At 30.1% G+C, this 17,241-nt stretch overlaps 1 protein-coding gene across 2 annotated transcripts; it reads left to right on the top strand.

Moving 5' to 3' along the window:
• Positions 1–15,095: 15,095 nt before the first annotated feature.
• LOC111409206 (protein TIFY 10b-like) lies at positions 15,096–16,868 on the top strand. Of its 2 annotated transcripts, none has more exons than XM_023039202.1 (5): positions 15,096–15,411; positions 15,556–15,700; positions 15,794–16,038; positions 16,139–16,196; positions 16,502–16,865. In XM_023039202.1, exons 1-5 carry the CDS (start codon positions 15,297–15,299, stop codon positions 16,602–16,604), a joined length of 666 nt encoding a protein of 221 aa, XP_022894970.1. In that variant the 5' UTR covers positions 15,096–15,296; the 3' UTR covers positions 16,605–16,865. The 2 variants fall into 2 exon arrangements, with proteins under 2 accessions (XP_022894970.1, XP_022894971.1); XM_023039203.1 differs by having other exon boundaries at positions 15,153–15,411; positions 16,505–16,868.
• The last annotated feature ends 373 nt before the right edge of the window (positions 16,869–17,241 follow it).

The following is a 17,241-nucleotide window of genomic DNA, read 5'->3' as shown; positions in this document are numbered from 1 at the left end:
AGGGCAAAGTAAAGTGAAAAGAGGGAAAAAATGCCAAAATAATGAAAAATAAGAACGTTTTCCACAATAAGTTTGAAAGATAAGGACTTTTTGTGCTAGTTAGCCTTTTAGTAAATTTTAATTAAAAATAATAAAATAAGTGTGGTTAAAATTAATCTATTTCAAACATGGGCTAAATTATCTTGTAATAAATTAGCCTATTCTCTTGATGAGGTTGGAGCATCTCCCACGCATTCTATTAACTGTATTCTAAATGACTAATAAGTTGAAATATTTGCAATCTAATGACATTGATAATTTAATAAATATACATTCAAAACTAAAATTAGTTTTCGACGGAATCTATCACAACTCGATATTACGCCTACCCTAAAATTTAAAATAAATAACATGAAAATGAAGAGGGTGAAAATCCAAAATTCTAAAGGTAGAACGATAATCAAATAAATAGTTGAACCTTTGTTTACCTTTAAGAAATGAATTTGACTATGAGAAGCTTTGTTTACCCTTGATTTTTGGTTTTTTGTACCGACACAAAAAGGTGGACTCCGAGTTAGAGTCACATGATTTGGAATTGAATTTGTCTACATGTCAACCGTGACACCCCAGTGTATCGACCCTCTCAAAAGAAAGGGGCCCAAGATTTCTTTATTCATCATGGGCTCCCCTCTCATGAAGGGGTCGATCAATCCCGGTGTACAAAATAGAAAAATTCTTTGGAAATATCTATCATTATTCTTTTTCATTCAACTTTAGGAAATAGTTGAATATACGTTTATTTGATGGAGATTTTTTACTGATTTCGATTCTCTTCAATTTAATTATTTAACTTATATTTATTTTTAATTTCATCATTTTTACCGTGACCATGATCTAAACTAACGGTTAATTCGGCATGGATGTTGAAACGTGTCTTAATGCTTGTTTGATAAAACAGAAAGTTTTTCTAGTTGGCAAAAATTATTGATAGAATGTTGAATTTCTTAGTCATAATTATATAAAAGGATGATCGAATTGAAATAAAATATAAAGTGTGAGATCAAAATATATACTGAGCCCACGTTTGGTATTGATTAAAATATTTATTTTAATCTAAATGAAAGTTAACAATTAATTTTAATCGCATATTTTATTGGATCTACAACTTTTTAACTACGCATTTCAACAACTTTTATCAAAATCTATTAAAAAAATAAATTTTAATCCCTACCAAATAGTAACTTAAATGAGCCTGTAATTTTTGACCTTTTTTATTATTTTTTATTTTTTTAAACACACTTAGTGACTTATTATTGCCCAAGTTACAAATTATCCCAAAATTTTATTCTAATATTAAATTAAATATGACGAAGTTTTATTTAAAATATATATATATATATCAAATTTATGCAGAAATTATAATCTCTTTTCGCTAGAATTAAAATTAACCCAGAAACACTTTATTCGGACTAGTTTGTGCAAGACTATAGTTCGAGAGGCTTTCAATTTTCTCGTGATGATATATTTTTTTTTCCCGAATGCTTGTAATAGAGCTACCTATGTTTATATTACGAGGAAATGTCATCGAATTCTTAATGTTTTAATAACATTCAAATAATATTCATTCTAACCTCCCAAAACAATGACAACTTGAAGTTTTTGGTACCATTTAAAGTTCTTCTTGGACAATTCTAATATCATTACAAGAAACATATAAAGTCGTCGAATTTAATAATTGGCCATAATTATTGACCGATTATACTTTGGACTATGATTCATTTATGTTAATATTATAGTTTGATTAGTTATGATTCATTTATATTCTAATTTGATTAGTTAGGCGTCATTAATATTGTGGGGAGATTCTTTAATCAATTGAAAGTTGATATTTTGACTTTCTTTAGAAAAAAACATACATTAAAAACATATTCATATATGGCACTTAACTCAACGTAATGGTAGTGCGAGCAACATTTCAAAGTTTTTATCTTCATTTTTTTAGTATTAATATTGTAGAATTTCGTGTAAACAATCTTACATTTCATTGATTGACATGACTTCTCTTTACATTTCCTCCTACTTGATTATCGATATATTGGATCTGTTTAACATGAATGTTATGAGTTAAACTAGTTGGAAAATTTTTAATTTATTATGTGACACTACATATGTAATTAATTGTGTATAAGGATATTTTAAAGTTAAGCTCAAAATTAAAATAATCTAACAAAGAATTAAATTGTTAGGCTAGGGTATCTAAATAAAGCGTGGATCAGATTATATGTTTAGAGACCAAATTCCTTTAAAATTGTATGTCATGATGGATGAAATACATGTGAAAATTATATATATGATTATGTTCCCCAATTCATATGCAACTTCTCATTTTTTGTGTCATCGTATCAACACAATATTACAAGAGAAAACATAAGCTCATATTTGGTGCCTATTATTTAAAAAAATAAAGGATTTTGAATATTATTTTTAGGAGAATGTGTGGTAAAAATGTAGGAAAAAATTTTGATTTACGTGTAAAATATTTTATTATGTAAATGTGTGGTTGAAAATAATCTTGTAGTAAAAATAGGTTTAAAATAATGGGTGCCAAACAAGGGCAAAAGTGTTTTTGTATAAACTATGCTCTTGTTTGAGTCCTATTTTGTGGGAAAAAAATGTATTTTTGAAGAATATTTGGTTAAAAAGTAAGAAAAATTTTCGATTTACATGTAAACTTATTTTATTAGATAATGTGTGATTGAAAATAAATTTTTCAAAAGATGAATATTTATTCTAATAAATTTAATTATTCCGTATATATCATGTACTTTAATCATGAATAATAATTACATTTCATATCCTATAAAATCTATTTAGAATCATATTTCAATTAAATTATCATGCACAGTTACTTTAATATATAACATGCTTTTTAAATCAGTCCCGTGACAGTGACATTAAGCTCCTGTTTGGTTCTCATTCTATCCCCATTAAAATGAAAAATATTACCGTTATCTATCACATCAAGCCACCAAATTTGAATTTCTATATTTTGTGTAGGGCTCGTAACGACTATATTTTTCATTCTCATTCTTCTAAAAATGATAAACAAGTGGGGGCTAAGTTTGACAATTTTTTCACAATGTGTGAGGTGGCCCTTTTTTGACCCTTGATTTCAACAACACTTCAAATAATTCATGGCAAAATTTTTACACCTCAAACAATATCAACCTTAATGTATGCACGGAGTTTACAAATAGCATTTTTAGGGATGACAAATTATTCGTCAAACTTGATACCTGTTAGGGGCGGGGATTACCCGCTTAATTGGGTAATCGGATTAGGTACGTAGCGGGGATTCCGCCTCAAGGAGAATGCCGGTAACTTTTAATTATTATTTTTTAAGAATTCAACACTTTAAATGAATAATTCCATGAAATTTCATTAATTCTAATATAAGATGACAACTAAAATTATTTAAGGAATGTGATAAATAATAAAAATCTTAATTTACTAAATATATTCAAATAATTTAACTTTTAGAAACAATTAAATTAATTAAAAAAAATTAATAACTATATTAGTGTCTTAATTTAATGAATTGGGTAATAAATAAATATTAAAAAAATAAACGAATACGTAAACAAGTCGCCCTACTCCTACCTTAAATAGGTGACGGGGCGGGCAATTGCCCGTTGGGCCGAGGCAGCGGGGGAGCTCGTCCCACGCCGTTGCCATCGCTAAGCATTTTCATTTTTAAATTTATTTATTTAAATCATTTTTAAATATGTGGCATTACTCTTTTTTATCACATTTACGCAAAAAAATATTTTGTACGTAAATTCAAAATTTTTTTCCTACTTTTTAACTATATGTTTTCCAAAAATTCATTATTCAAAATATCTTCCTTTTTTTTTTTTTTTTTTTTCAAAATAATGGTTATCAAACAGGGACTTAAAATGTCATCTTTTGTGTACGATTCATCTAACGAGTAAATTAAACTAATTTATAAGTAATTTTTTTCTTTTTTATTCAACCAAAATAACTTCCTAAAACTATTTGTTCAATTTTAAAAACTTCCAAAGTAAAAATTGAAAGAGATATTTATTGTAATTATTTCTTACGCACTATATGGAGCACTGAAATTAAATATTTGAAAAAAGAATACCACGTGGTAGTCATGCCCATATGAAAAAATATCCCAACTTTTTTTCCTGTCAAATTAAACATTATATTTGTAATTATTAAAAGTAACAACTGATAATTATTCATCACTAATACGTCTCTTACAAACCAAGCCTTAAAAATTAGATTTTTAGTAAGGGTAATTGACGTAAAACGTCCCTATCTTTCAAATTTATTGTGAAAAACGTCTATACTATTTATTTTTTGACATTTTGCCCTTATTTCCACCTTTCTTTACGCTAAAAGTCCTTTTTTTTTTTTTTTTTTTACCATTTTTTGATGTAAAATGACTAAAATACCATTCTATTTTAAAAAAAAAAAATTTGCAACTATAAGTCCAAACTTTCCATATGTGCAAACCAGCCAAAAATTGGAAAAAAAAAAAAAAGGGTCTTTCACAGCTCACCTCTACTCCCATTCCATGACCGACCCCCACCTCAACAACCATCGCTTGAAAATATTGGAGCTCACACCACAAACAACTTTTATCAACCCAAAGACTTTTCCATAAACAAATCAATCAAACAACAAATTTATATCAACAAAATCAACCAATTTTATCCTTTGTGCAAGCAGCTTGTTTTCAGTCAAAAATCCTAAATTGTTTCATTTGAATGGTGAATCACAGCAATTGATTCACTACCTGGAGTCGTTACACTTTGAACTGTATGCTAGTTGGAGCAATTTGTTGACTGTAGATGTGGAGGACCACCAATTGAAATGGGATCAAACGGTTTATGCATTTTCTCAATTTTTTGAATGAATTGCCATGTCCGAGCAAAATTGAAGAAGACCCATATGCTCATTGGATGCGACATGAGGAGTAGGTACTTGAGGTAGTGGTCCGCGATCATGGGTCCCATCATTGGCGTCGAAAAATTCACCTGAAAATTACAAAATGGCTGTGTTCAAATCTGCAACTTGTTTGGTTTGATTGCATGAATTAAATGACATTTGAGGACCATGGACAGGGACATCTTGGTGTTTATATTCGACTGAAATGTTGGGAATGGTATGAGTCTTGTTGGAACAGGTGGTGCCGCCTCATATTTGCATTTGTGAGTTTGATATTTTTGCTTGCAATTTCTACCAAATCCATTGGCATGGTAATTGGATGTTGGATGGTATGTATAGAAGGGAGTGAAGGCTAACCGACGGTATGGAGGTCCGATGGTTTTAGTGGTAGTTGGCCGGAGTTTTTTGGCTTCAAAATAGTGGTCGATTTAAGGTGGTTTGATGATTCTTTTTCAATTTTGGGTTGATTTGCACATGAAAAGTTTGGACTTATAGTTGCAATTTTTTTCTCTCTCTCTCTCTCTCTTTTTGGTTTAAATAGAAGGATATTTTGGTCATTTTACGTCAAAAATGATAAAAATGACGTTTAGCACAAAGAAAGGTGAAAATAGGGGGTAAAATACCAAAAAATAAAAGATGTGGACGTTTTTCACAATAAGCTTGAAAGGTAGGGACGTTTTGTGTTAATTACCGTTTTAGTAAATTTTAATTAAAAATAATAAAATATGTGTGGTTAAAATTACTCTATTTCAAACATGGGCCAAATTATCTTATAATAAATTAACCTATTCTCTTGATGAGGTTGGAGCATCTCCCACGCACTATATTTTAAATGACTAATAAGTTGAAATACTTGCAATCTAATGACATTGATAATTTAATAAATGTACATTCAAAGCTAAAATTAGTCTTCAACTCTAAAATTTAAAACAAATAACATGAAAATGAAGAGGGTGAAAATCCAAAATTCAAGAGGGTGAAAATCCAAAATTCTAAAGGTAGAACGTTAATGAAATAAATAGTTGAACCTTTGTTTATCTTTCAGAAATTAATTTGACTATGAGAACCTTTGTTTACTCTTTAATTTTTGGTTTCTAGTACCGACACAAAAAGGTGGACTCCAAGTTAAAAGAGTCACATGATTTGGAATCGAATTTGTCTACATGTCAACCTTGACACCTCAGTGTATCGACCTTCTCACAAGAGGGGGCTCACGATTTTTTTATTCGTTGTGGGCTCCTCTCTGTTGAGAGGGTCAGTCAACCCCGGTATACAAATAGAAAAATTCTTTGGAATTATCTATCATTATTCTTTTTCATTCTATCTTAGGAAATAGTTGAATATACGTTTATTTGATGGAAATTTTTTACTGATTTCGATTCTCTTCAATTTAATAATTTAACTTATATTTATTTTTAATTTCATCATTTTTACCGTGACCATGATCTAAACTAAGGGTTAATTCGACATGGATGATGAAACGTGTCTCAATGCTTGTTTGATAAAACAAAAAGTTTTTCTAGTTGGCAAAAATTATTGATAGAATGTTGAATTTCTTAGTCATAATTAATTATATAAAAGGATGATCGAATTGAAATAAAATATAAATTGTGAATATATATTAAGCCCACATTTGGTATTGATTAAAATCTTTATTTTAATCTAAATTAATATTAACAATTAATTTTAATCACATATTTTATTGGATCAATAACTTTTCAACTATGCATTTCAATAACTTTTATCAAAATCTATTAAAAAAATAAATTTTAATCCCTACCAAATAGTAACTTAAATGAGCCTGTAATTTTTGACTTTTTTTTTTTTTTTAACACACTTAGTGACTTATTGGTGCCCAAGTTACAAACTATCCCAAGATTTTTTTTTCTATTATTAAATTAAATATTACAAAGTTTTATTTAAAAAAAAAAAAAAGAAATATCAAATTTACACACAAATTATAATCTCTTTTCGCTAGAATTAAAATTAACCTAGAAACACTTTATTCGGACTAGTTTGTGCAAGACTATAGTTTGTGAGGCTTTCAATTTTCTCGTGGTGATATAAATTTTTTTCCCGAATGCTTGTAATAGAGCTACCTATGTTTATATTACGAGGAAATGTCATCGGATTCTTAATGTTTTAATAACATTTAAATAATATTCACTCTAACCTACCAAAACAATGACAACTTGAAGTTTTTGGTACCATTTAAAGTTCTTCTTGGACAATTCTAATATCTTTACAAGAAACATATAAAGTGGTGAATTTAATTATTGGCCATAAGTATTGACTAATTATACTTTGGACTATGATTCATTTATATTAATATTATAGTTTGATTAGTTATGATTCATTTATATTATAATTTGATTAGTTAGGCGTCATTAATATTGTGGGGAGATTCTTTAATCAATTGAAAGTTGATATTTTGACTTTCTTTAGAAAAAAACATACATTAAAAACATATTCATATATGGCACTTAACTCAACGTAATGGTAGTGCGAGCAACATTTCAAAGTTTTTATCTTCATTTTTTTAGTATTAATATTGTAGAATTTCGTGTAAACAATCTTACATTTCATTGATTGACATGACTTCTCTTTACATTTCCTCCTACTTGGATTATCGATATATTGGATCTGTTTAACATGAATATTATGAGTTGAACTTTTTTCAAGATAAGCTATAAATGAAAAATTGTTAACTATTTAGTAATGAATTTTGAAATGTGAATAACATATTGAATGTTCGACAAAACATAAGCTCATATTTGGTGTCTATTATTTAAAAAAAATAAAGGATTTGGAATATTATTTTGAAGAGAATGTGTGGTTAAAATGTAGGAATTTTTTTTTGATTTGCGTGCAAAATATTTTATTATGTGAATGTGTGGTTAAAAATAATCTTATAGTAAAAATAATTTTAAAATAATGGGTGCTAAACAAGGGCAAAAGTGTTTTTGTATAAACTATGCTCTTGTTTGAGTCCTAATTTGTGGAAAAAAAATGTATTTTTTAAGAATGTTTGGTTAAAAAGTAAGAAAATTTTTCGATTTACATATAAAATTATTTTATTGGATAATGTGTGATTAAAAATAAATTTTTCAAAAAATGAATATTTATTTTATTAAATTTAATTATTCCGTATACATCATGTACTTTAATCATAAATAATAATTATATTTCATATCCTATAAAATCTATTTAGAATTGTATTTCAATTAAATTATCGTGCACAATTACTTTAATACATAACATGCCTTTGAAATCAATCCACATTAAGTTTGAAATTTTTTTTACAATGTGTGAGGTGTCCCTTTTTTACCCTTGATATCAACAACACTTCAAATAATTCATGGCAAAATTTTTACACCTCATACAATATCAACCTTAATGTATACATGGAGCGTACAAATAGCATTTTTAGAGATGACAAAAAAATCCGTCAAACCCGATACCTGTGGAGCCCCGCCCCGACCCGAAATGGGAAGGGGATTACTTGCTTAATTGGGTAATCGGGTTAGATACGGAGCAGAGGATTCAGCCTCGAGGCGGGTACAGGTAACTGGGCCGTGTCCTTTTAATTTTATTTTTTTTAAAAATTCAACACTTTAAATAAAAAATTCTACGAAATTTCATTAATTTTAATAGAAGTGGCAACTAAAATTATCTAAGGAATGTGATAAATAATAAAAATCTTAGTTTACCAAATATATTCGAATAATTTAACTTTTAAAAACAAATAAATTAATTAAAAATAATAATAACTACATTAGTGTCTCTCTTTAATGAATGAGGCATTAAAAATAAAAAAAAATGCTAAACGTATACGTAAACGAGGCGCCCTGCCTTAAATAGGTGACGGCGCGGGCAATTGCCCTGTAGGGCGAGGCAGCGGGGGAGCCCGCCCCACCCCTTGCCATCCCTAAGCATTTTCATTTTTAAATTTATTTATTTAAACCAGACATTGTGTGCAATTATTTGTATGATTTAACATGTCAGCATAACTTAGAAGCTTGACTTACCTTTCAGTTAGTGGTTTCCCTTTTTATTATTATTTTAACTTCGAACTCAGATCAATAATTTGGTAAGACCTATTCATTTTTGAAACTTGAACAAAATAAGAAGATTTCATTATTCACACCCAAAAAAATACAAGCATTTCTCAACTATGGCATTTGGCTCATTTCTTAACTTGGAAATTATATGTATACAATTTTATTTATTTTTTAACTTTTAAATTCAAAAATCAGGTAATAATTTATATATTCAATATTAAAAATACATTATAAAATTAAATTAATCTATCCCATGCACTACCCCATCACATTTCACTTCTCAAACCCTCATTATTTCCCCCTCCTTTATCTTTATACCACCATCAGATGGTCACCGTCGACATAGTGCTCACGATGCTACTATGACAATGTGAATGCCATTGCACAGCAACGTCGTAATGCAACGCTGTGATAATCGCAAGCAATCGTGTCGTCGCTTTAGTGATGTCGCATCTCGATTTTTGGATTTTCTGGGTTATTTGAGTTTGATAGTTGTTTAGATTTGAGATGAGGTCTATGTTTTGGTAATTTAAATGTGGTGGATATGGTGGTTGATGAGTGGCAACGGTGGTAGATCTACTTGGGAGAGCAAAGAAATGAGAGATTGAAGTTGCTTTAGAAGAGCAACATCTGGATTAAGAATATTATAAGTTTAAAATTCATTGTCGCATTATAGTTGAAAATGGTGGTGGTTTTGTGATCAATCATTTAGGTAATTGCAATCAATAAGTTGGGTTAATTTATGATCAATAAATAATATTAATCAACTTGTTAAGTTGTGATCAATTAATTTAACAATCTGTGATTAAAAAATAATTTGTGAACAATAATTTGTTATATTGAAATAAATTGTGACCTATAATTTTTTTTTATGATTGAAAAATAATAATTATCTATTAATTTAATAATTTGTGATCAATAAATAAGTTGTGACCTTGAAATTTGTGACTTGTGATCGAAACGTTTAGTAATTGTGATTAGTACATAACCGTGACCATAAATTATATAATATTGTGACTTTAATATCTAATTAATAAATTATTTGTAATTATTTATTTAATTAAAAGAATTTAATTATGACTTGATTTTTGAAGTTTTAAAATCTATTTCTTAATTTTAAAATCACATATTTTAACCAACTACTATGTAATGTTCCCTTTCGTAACATCCCAATAATTTCTGCACCCTTTTGGGTGGTATGATCCCAAACATCACTATCATCTTCGTAAAACTAAATTGTGGCAATTACGCCAACTATGCCTAACTAAGTTTCTGTGGAAAGCTAAAATTTATTTTTACTGAACTTTAAAATTAACAAAATTTTAATCAACTCACCAAGTTCATCTTCACTTTAACCATCTCTCTAAATTCATAAAATCATATTCAGTGTGGTTTTTATGTATCGAACTATAAAAATTGAATTATACCGTATTAAAAAAGAGTATATAATGAAAAATAATAAAATTATGATTTCTTGTAAACTTTTATACATTATTTTTGAATGATTTATAGCGTGTTTTTTTTTTTTATCTTAATATTTACATTAATCTTTCGGAATAGTTAGGAAGGGGCCTTGTTGTCTCCCAAATTGACGAAGCAAGTATTTATAAAAAGATGAGCTTCAAGGTCCGATCAAACTCAGAGGGTGTATTTAATTGTGACTTTTGAAAATTTTAATAGATTTTTCTAAGTGATGACTACTCTGAATTTCGTGAATCTTTCATAAATTTGTATAGAATTAGTGAAAATTTTTCGTAGACTTCTATGCATCTACATTTTAAAACTTTTAATAGACTTTTCTAAAATTTAAAAGACTTTTTGAAAACTTTCATTTGAAATAGAATTCACGTAAATCTAATGCAATAATGTGAAATTTTTACACATGAGATGGTAGTTTCCACAATTTCCCTTCCCTTTCCCGTCCTCATATAATGAAAAATTATTTTAAACAGTAAAATTTTAATACTCAATTGAATACATAATAATCAAAATACATATATATGATCAAAAATGAATTTGATATTCAATATTATTAATATAATATACCTTTAAAAAAAATCAACATATTTAAATTTAATTATAAATTTGTCATATAACATATTATAATTTAATTATATATAGATATTTTTCACAAAAAAAAAAATGAAAACAGAAAAAAATATTATAAGAATCCAATTTAATTTAATTTTTTTTATTTTTTGTGAAAAGTCTTCCAAAATCTTGTGATTAATGAGACACAAAATTCGAGATTTTACTTGAATAATTTCTGCTTTTATATTAGTACTCCAAAGATTTTTATGAAAATTTTTATAAGTCATTAAAATTTAAATACCCCAAAACTTATAGTTATAGGGATTTATAAAAAGTTTTAATTGAATAAATTACGACTTTCAGAGACTTGAATACAACAATACTTTTAGAGAGTCTTAAAAAATCTACACTGAATACCGTTAAAGTTTTCAAATATCAAAAAATCAAAACACAGTTGTGCACCCTTCTCAATTGATTTTTAGATGAGGGAAGATATCGGACGCAGGCTAGATATGAGGAAGGAGTTGTTTTGACTTATTTTAAACAAAGCTGACTTCTTTTCTTCGGGGATCACTAAGCAAATTTTCAATTTAAGTGAGAATAAAAAAAAAGTGCTACATGTACATAATTATCTACATAATGGTGTCTATAATTACACGTGGTACTGGATCCAACTTTTAATTCAAATCTCACACTTACACATCAACAACTGGATGATTGTCACGTCACATTATGAACACCATTATGTGTAATAATTTTGTACAAGTAGAATTTTCCGAGAATAAAATCAAGCAACATTTATTTGGATGTGTAGTATCTACGTGCCAACACATACAATAGATTCAATGAAATATAAAAAATATAAAACTCATTTGGGGAATTAACACGAAACATCTCTACCTTTTAATGTTATTGTGAAAAGAATTATTCTATGGGTACAATTTTTTTACCAAATTTTATACGTGTAGCTGTCTCCCTACGATTTACTGTTGCAAAAAATAGTTTTTGGCAGCAGCCAATCCCGATGAGACAACTATGTTTCTAGTATAAAATTTGTTAAAAAAATATGTACTTGTAGCATTTTTCATCAAAAAGTTCATACCTTTCATTTTTGGCATTTTTACTTTTTATTTTTGCCTTTCATAGTAGAAAATGTTGTTTTCATCAATTTTTAACGTAAAAATGGCCAATATATACTTATATTTGAATAAAACAAAGAAAGAAAAGAAAAATAAAGGACAGTCATACTTCTAAATATTTTAAAAAGTGCAAATGAGTCAAAATAAATTATTAAAATATTAAATATAACAAATTTTTTCTCCATTCTCTTTTTTTCCTTCCCCTACTTCTGTCTTCTCCACCGCCAAACGAGGCTGCCACCTTGGAAACCAAAAACTCTAGGCAACCACTATCCAAATCATTGGAAAGCTCTCACTCCTCTCTACACATTCTATTCAACATCCAACCTTCATGCCAAAAGATTTGGTCGGAAATTGTAAGCTAAAATACCCAACTTGCGAATGGAAATTCTGGCAGCACTACCTGTTCCGGTAAGATTCATGACATTCCCAACACTGTAATCGACTATACTTACTAAATGAAAATGCAAACAATATCCCAATTCCCAAATGCAAAATTCAAATTTAACAAAAAATATTATCAACATAACAATACTAAACAATATCTTTGTCCTCTGATTCTTGTGCAGTCGAACTTGATTCTTACTTAATAACTCAAAAGCTTTAATCTCAATTTATATTCAATCTTCATTCTTTTTCACAACTCTTACTAGCATACGTCAAACTCAAAATTGATTTCTATATAGAATATAAGAAATGTAAGTAGAGTAATAATCCATAATGGTCTAAACTGAAGATTTAAATAAAAAAATGTACCTCTTCATTAACATCCTCGTCACCAAACCTTGCACAAGTTTCGGAGTAAGATGAAGGAGCAGAATTTTCTACAAACAAAAAAGAGAGAAAAATTAGCAATAAAAGAAAGTACATGAATAACAGATATAAAACAATAAATCCAATTATTATTATTATTATTATTTTAATGGGTAATTGGCTCGGGGCGGGACGATGGCGCAAATACCATACCCGCCCCGTCCCGTCCCAAATCGGGTCATTAAAATCAAATATCATATCCGTCCATTGCACCATCGATTTAGTTTCTTTTCATTTCATTCGGTTCGATTAATCGCGATTTTTATCATCCTTAACTAAAATATTCGTTTTCCCTTTGGACTACTTTGAGTGTGTACTAGTCTGGAGTCTTGCAAAGGGGCATATCTCCCAGTGGCAAAGGGGAGGGCGGATAGGGCTCAGCGCGACAGTGTGCAGAGTTCGATTCCCCGCAAGGTAGAATTGACTTTGTTGCAAGCGGGAGTTACCATATAGGTTAACAGCCTTGGCCTATCCATATGCTCTCTACCCTGGCTCCTGGGAGGCACATCCTGCGATTTACCTCCTCCACGATGGCCCAGGGCAGGGTGGGTGGGGGCCCTTAAGGTTGGAGTTCAACCTTTTTTTTAGTCTGGAATCTTGCAAAGCTTTAAGAACGGGATGGTGGAGCCCTCAATGTTGGAGTTCAACTTTTTTTTATTTTTTTAGTCCGGAGTCTTGCAATTTCTCGTGGAGGCTTTTTTCTCTGTTTTTATTTGCTTTTAAATAAAAACTCTACACGTTAATGATAAGAGCAAAGGCCATCGGTGCCACGTGTTAGGACCGACACGTGTAACAAGATGCAGTAAAAAATGTCCTGCAGCAACACTATGCATGTGCACCCACGAAGTCCAGAATCACGCGGATTTTAGGCGACGTGTTAGTTTCTTGTTGGCGGACAAAACGCTCAACTTGCCTTGTTCTTTATTTTCGAAGATCGAAAACGTGTATGGTGGCCCACCATCTTGGCCGTACTGTTTTTCTTGCACCGTTAAGCTTGACGCCGTCAACTTTCATCTTCCTCCTTCGCCCACTCATCTTTTATACATTTTATTTTGGATTATACCTATGTCTCACACATTGATAAAATTATTTAGTTAGCAATTTTATCGTAACTAATTCTACGTAATTGTCAAATGGTACTCAGAGACGAATCATTGTACCAATGTCTTAAATTAAAATATTTTAAAAAATTTATATTTTATAATTGTAATACATTTAGCCATCATTTGGCCCTCATTTTTTGAAATGAAAATGAGTGGAATAGTGTTTTTAAAAAAAAATGAGTGGTTGAGAAATAAGGAAAAATTTTCAACTTACGTGTAATAATATTTTATGAAAAATTGTATAGTTAAAAATATGATAGAGAAAAATGAAATATAATTTAATCGAGGCCAAACGGGGTATTATGATATATTATAATGATAATTAATCATTTGTTATTGTGATGGATCTATTGTGAAAGAATAATGTTATTCACAATCTTTCGCTATGACAATTGTCCTAAGTGGCATTCACAACTGCAAGTGATTATTTGATATATTAATGTAGTAATTTTTTATTAACTCATGTATCATATAATTACTTGTCATATGTATGCTACGTAATGTGAATATTATAGTGAGTGACTAAGATTAATATTATTCATTGTAAAATGATATTTAATTGATCAATTTTCATCACATTTAGAGCTTGTTTGGTAGTGATTTTGAGAATTGATTTTTTGATTGTTAGGAGAAAGGTGGGGGCCACATGTGAGAAAAGAAGTCAAAAATTACTATTGAAATATTGAAATAACAGTCAAAAAATCAAACGGGGCCTTAACTAAAGTAAAGTGATCAAATTGAGCCAAATTAAAATTTAGCAATTCAAATCATTAAGGATGAAATTCAAGGGCTAAAATTGTCTTTTTAACCATGACGTGAGGTAAAACTTAACGGGAGAGTCAGAAGGGGCATACGGCGTAAGTAAATGGATTATAAAATAAGGACGAAGTCCAACTTACCAAAGAATACGTAAAATACACGCCGTTTCTGCAGCTTATAAGGTAAATCTAAAAGACACGTGATTTAAATGGAGCTATAATTTTGAAATTCAAGATAAAATAATAACCGCAAACACCACTACGTTTGTTAATTTCTCATATATTCCTCGTGCTTTATTATCACCGGAAGAAATGATAAGACTTTATAGATCACCCTATAAATGTAAAAAATCTCTCAGACCATTCATTTAGATCACTAAAATCGTAGAACAATTGATTTTATCTTGAATGTTATATTTGGTTTTCGGAGAATAAATGGGTTCATCAGAATTAGGGGCTTCGGGTATGTTTTCCGGCCATTATTTGGGAGGAATCGAGGGTTTTGGCAGCGGTAGCCTTGGATTGACGACTCAAGATTTTGAATTCAATGGTATTTTCAATTTCTTTCCCTTTTCTTAGTAGTTCGATGTATGAGTTGCTTAGATTTAGTTTTAAATTATTTCCATTTTCTCGTAAAATTTTCTGGTTTTGGAACAACATAGAGAAAAAATCTGAGTTATTTTGGTTGAAACAGGGGCTCCGAGTGGGACAATGAATTTATTGTCGACGATGGATAAATTGGGCTCTCCGTCCCAAATCCTACCCGATTTACCTCAGTATATCGGCGGTTATGGTTCCACCTTTGGCAAAGAAGAAGCTCAGAATAAAGCTGTTATTAGGTTCGTTTTTTCAGATGACCAATTCAAGTTTCGTTTATCGTTTGTTTTTTCTTTATTTTTTGGCTAATAGTTCGATTTACCTGTACGAAATAGATCTGAGCCAGAAACTGCACAGATGGTGATATTCTACGCAGGTCGAGTACATGTGTTTAATGACTTTCCGGTGGACAAGGCAAATGAAATTATGATGATAGCCACTGGACAGAACCAGTCCACCACCGCCGTTCCGCCGCCTTATATGGTGCCAAGTCCAGCTGAATCAACCACCAACAACATTTCAGTTGCTGTCCCCGGTTTTGACTGCCTTCAGTACCCCCCTCAGCCACCCCTTGGTTCAAGTAAGCTCTATTCACTTATCATTTTAATTTTTATACACTTGCCTTTATAAGCGAAAATTTTTTGGTAGTTTTTATTAATTTAATCTCTCTGGGCCTGCAGATTTACCAATAGCAAGGAAAAATTCGCTGGCCCGATTCCTGGAGAAGAGGAAAAACCGGTAAGAATTCAAGGAAACTTCTGCATTTAAGAATTGGTTAATCCATAAAGATGAGCTTACTTGATATCTCGCCTAGTTGAGTATTTTTCTAGCTAATTTTGAGACGAATCTATGTTTAATGAATTTAAAAGCAAAGTCAATCTTCTAGGAGAGAAAATTGTCATTAATTTGGGAAATTGTAAGGTGGGCTAAGATTGATTTCGGTAAATTTCTTGTATTTAATGAATTTAAAAGAAATGATCAATTTTCTGTTCAAGTGTAAGTTGGGCTACGATTTATTTTGATAAATTTCTTGTATTTCATAGCAGGATTGCTGCAAAAACACCATACCAATCAAGCAACCAAACTTCTTCAAAGCCGGTTAGAGGCGAGGCTTGGCTGGGATTGGCTCCTCAATTTCCTTTTTAATGGAGTTGAGCGCCATTAATTAGGTTTTACATTTTGTTGCTTGCTAAGATATATTTTGGTTGAAGGACAGACGTGTTTTTGATCTGGTAATTAGTAGTTTAATGTATTTAGTTCACATTTGTTGAGCTTAATTATTTTGTAGTCTGTCTGTTTTCTTCTTGGCATCACAATTTGATCTAAAATTGGGGGAAGGACTGCCCCTTTTTATGAGTTTTTACGGTCACTTTCATTGATTTTATAAATATTATATGTATTGGTTTCTGAGTTTTTGACAATGGATCACGAAGTCGATTAAAACCCAGTTGCTATTTTAGATTAGAGGTATCAAAGTGTATTGGGTCGATGGCTACACGTTGTGTTGAGTTGAACTGTCAACGATCGTGGCTTGTACAGATTGACCATCTTAGCCTCTCTAAACTTTTTTTCATTTTCCTTTTTAGAAAATAACGTAACTAACGAAATATATATAATACGTTGGTTCGGTGAAGCATAGGCTTGGCAAAGGTCATGGAATCATAAATATGACTTGTTCTATATTGCATTACTCGTGTTCACTTAGTTTGTATTAGGCCAACGTCTCTATTCAATTTGATCTAGTCTACACATTTTAAACCCCCCCCCCCCCCCCCCCCCCCGC

The sequence above is a fragment of the Olea europaea genome, chromosome 14 (genome assembly GCF_002742605.1).
Source record: "Olea europaea var. sylvestris chromosome 14, O_europaea_v1, whole genome shotgun sequence".
Classification (NCBI taxonomy): domain Eukaryota; kingdom Viridiplantae; phylum Streptophyta; class Magnoliopsida; order Lamiales; family Oleaceae; genus Olea; species Olea europaea.
The sequence above is the reverse complement of the archived record's forward strand: the minus strand, read 5'-3'. Positions and strand labels throughout refer to the sequence as shown.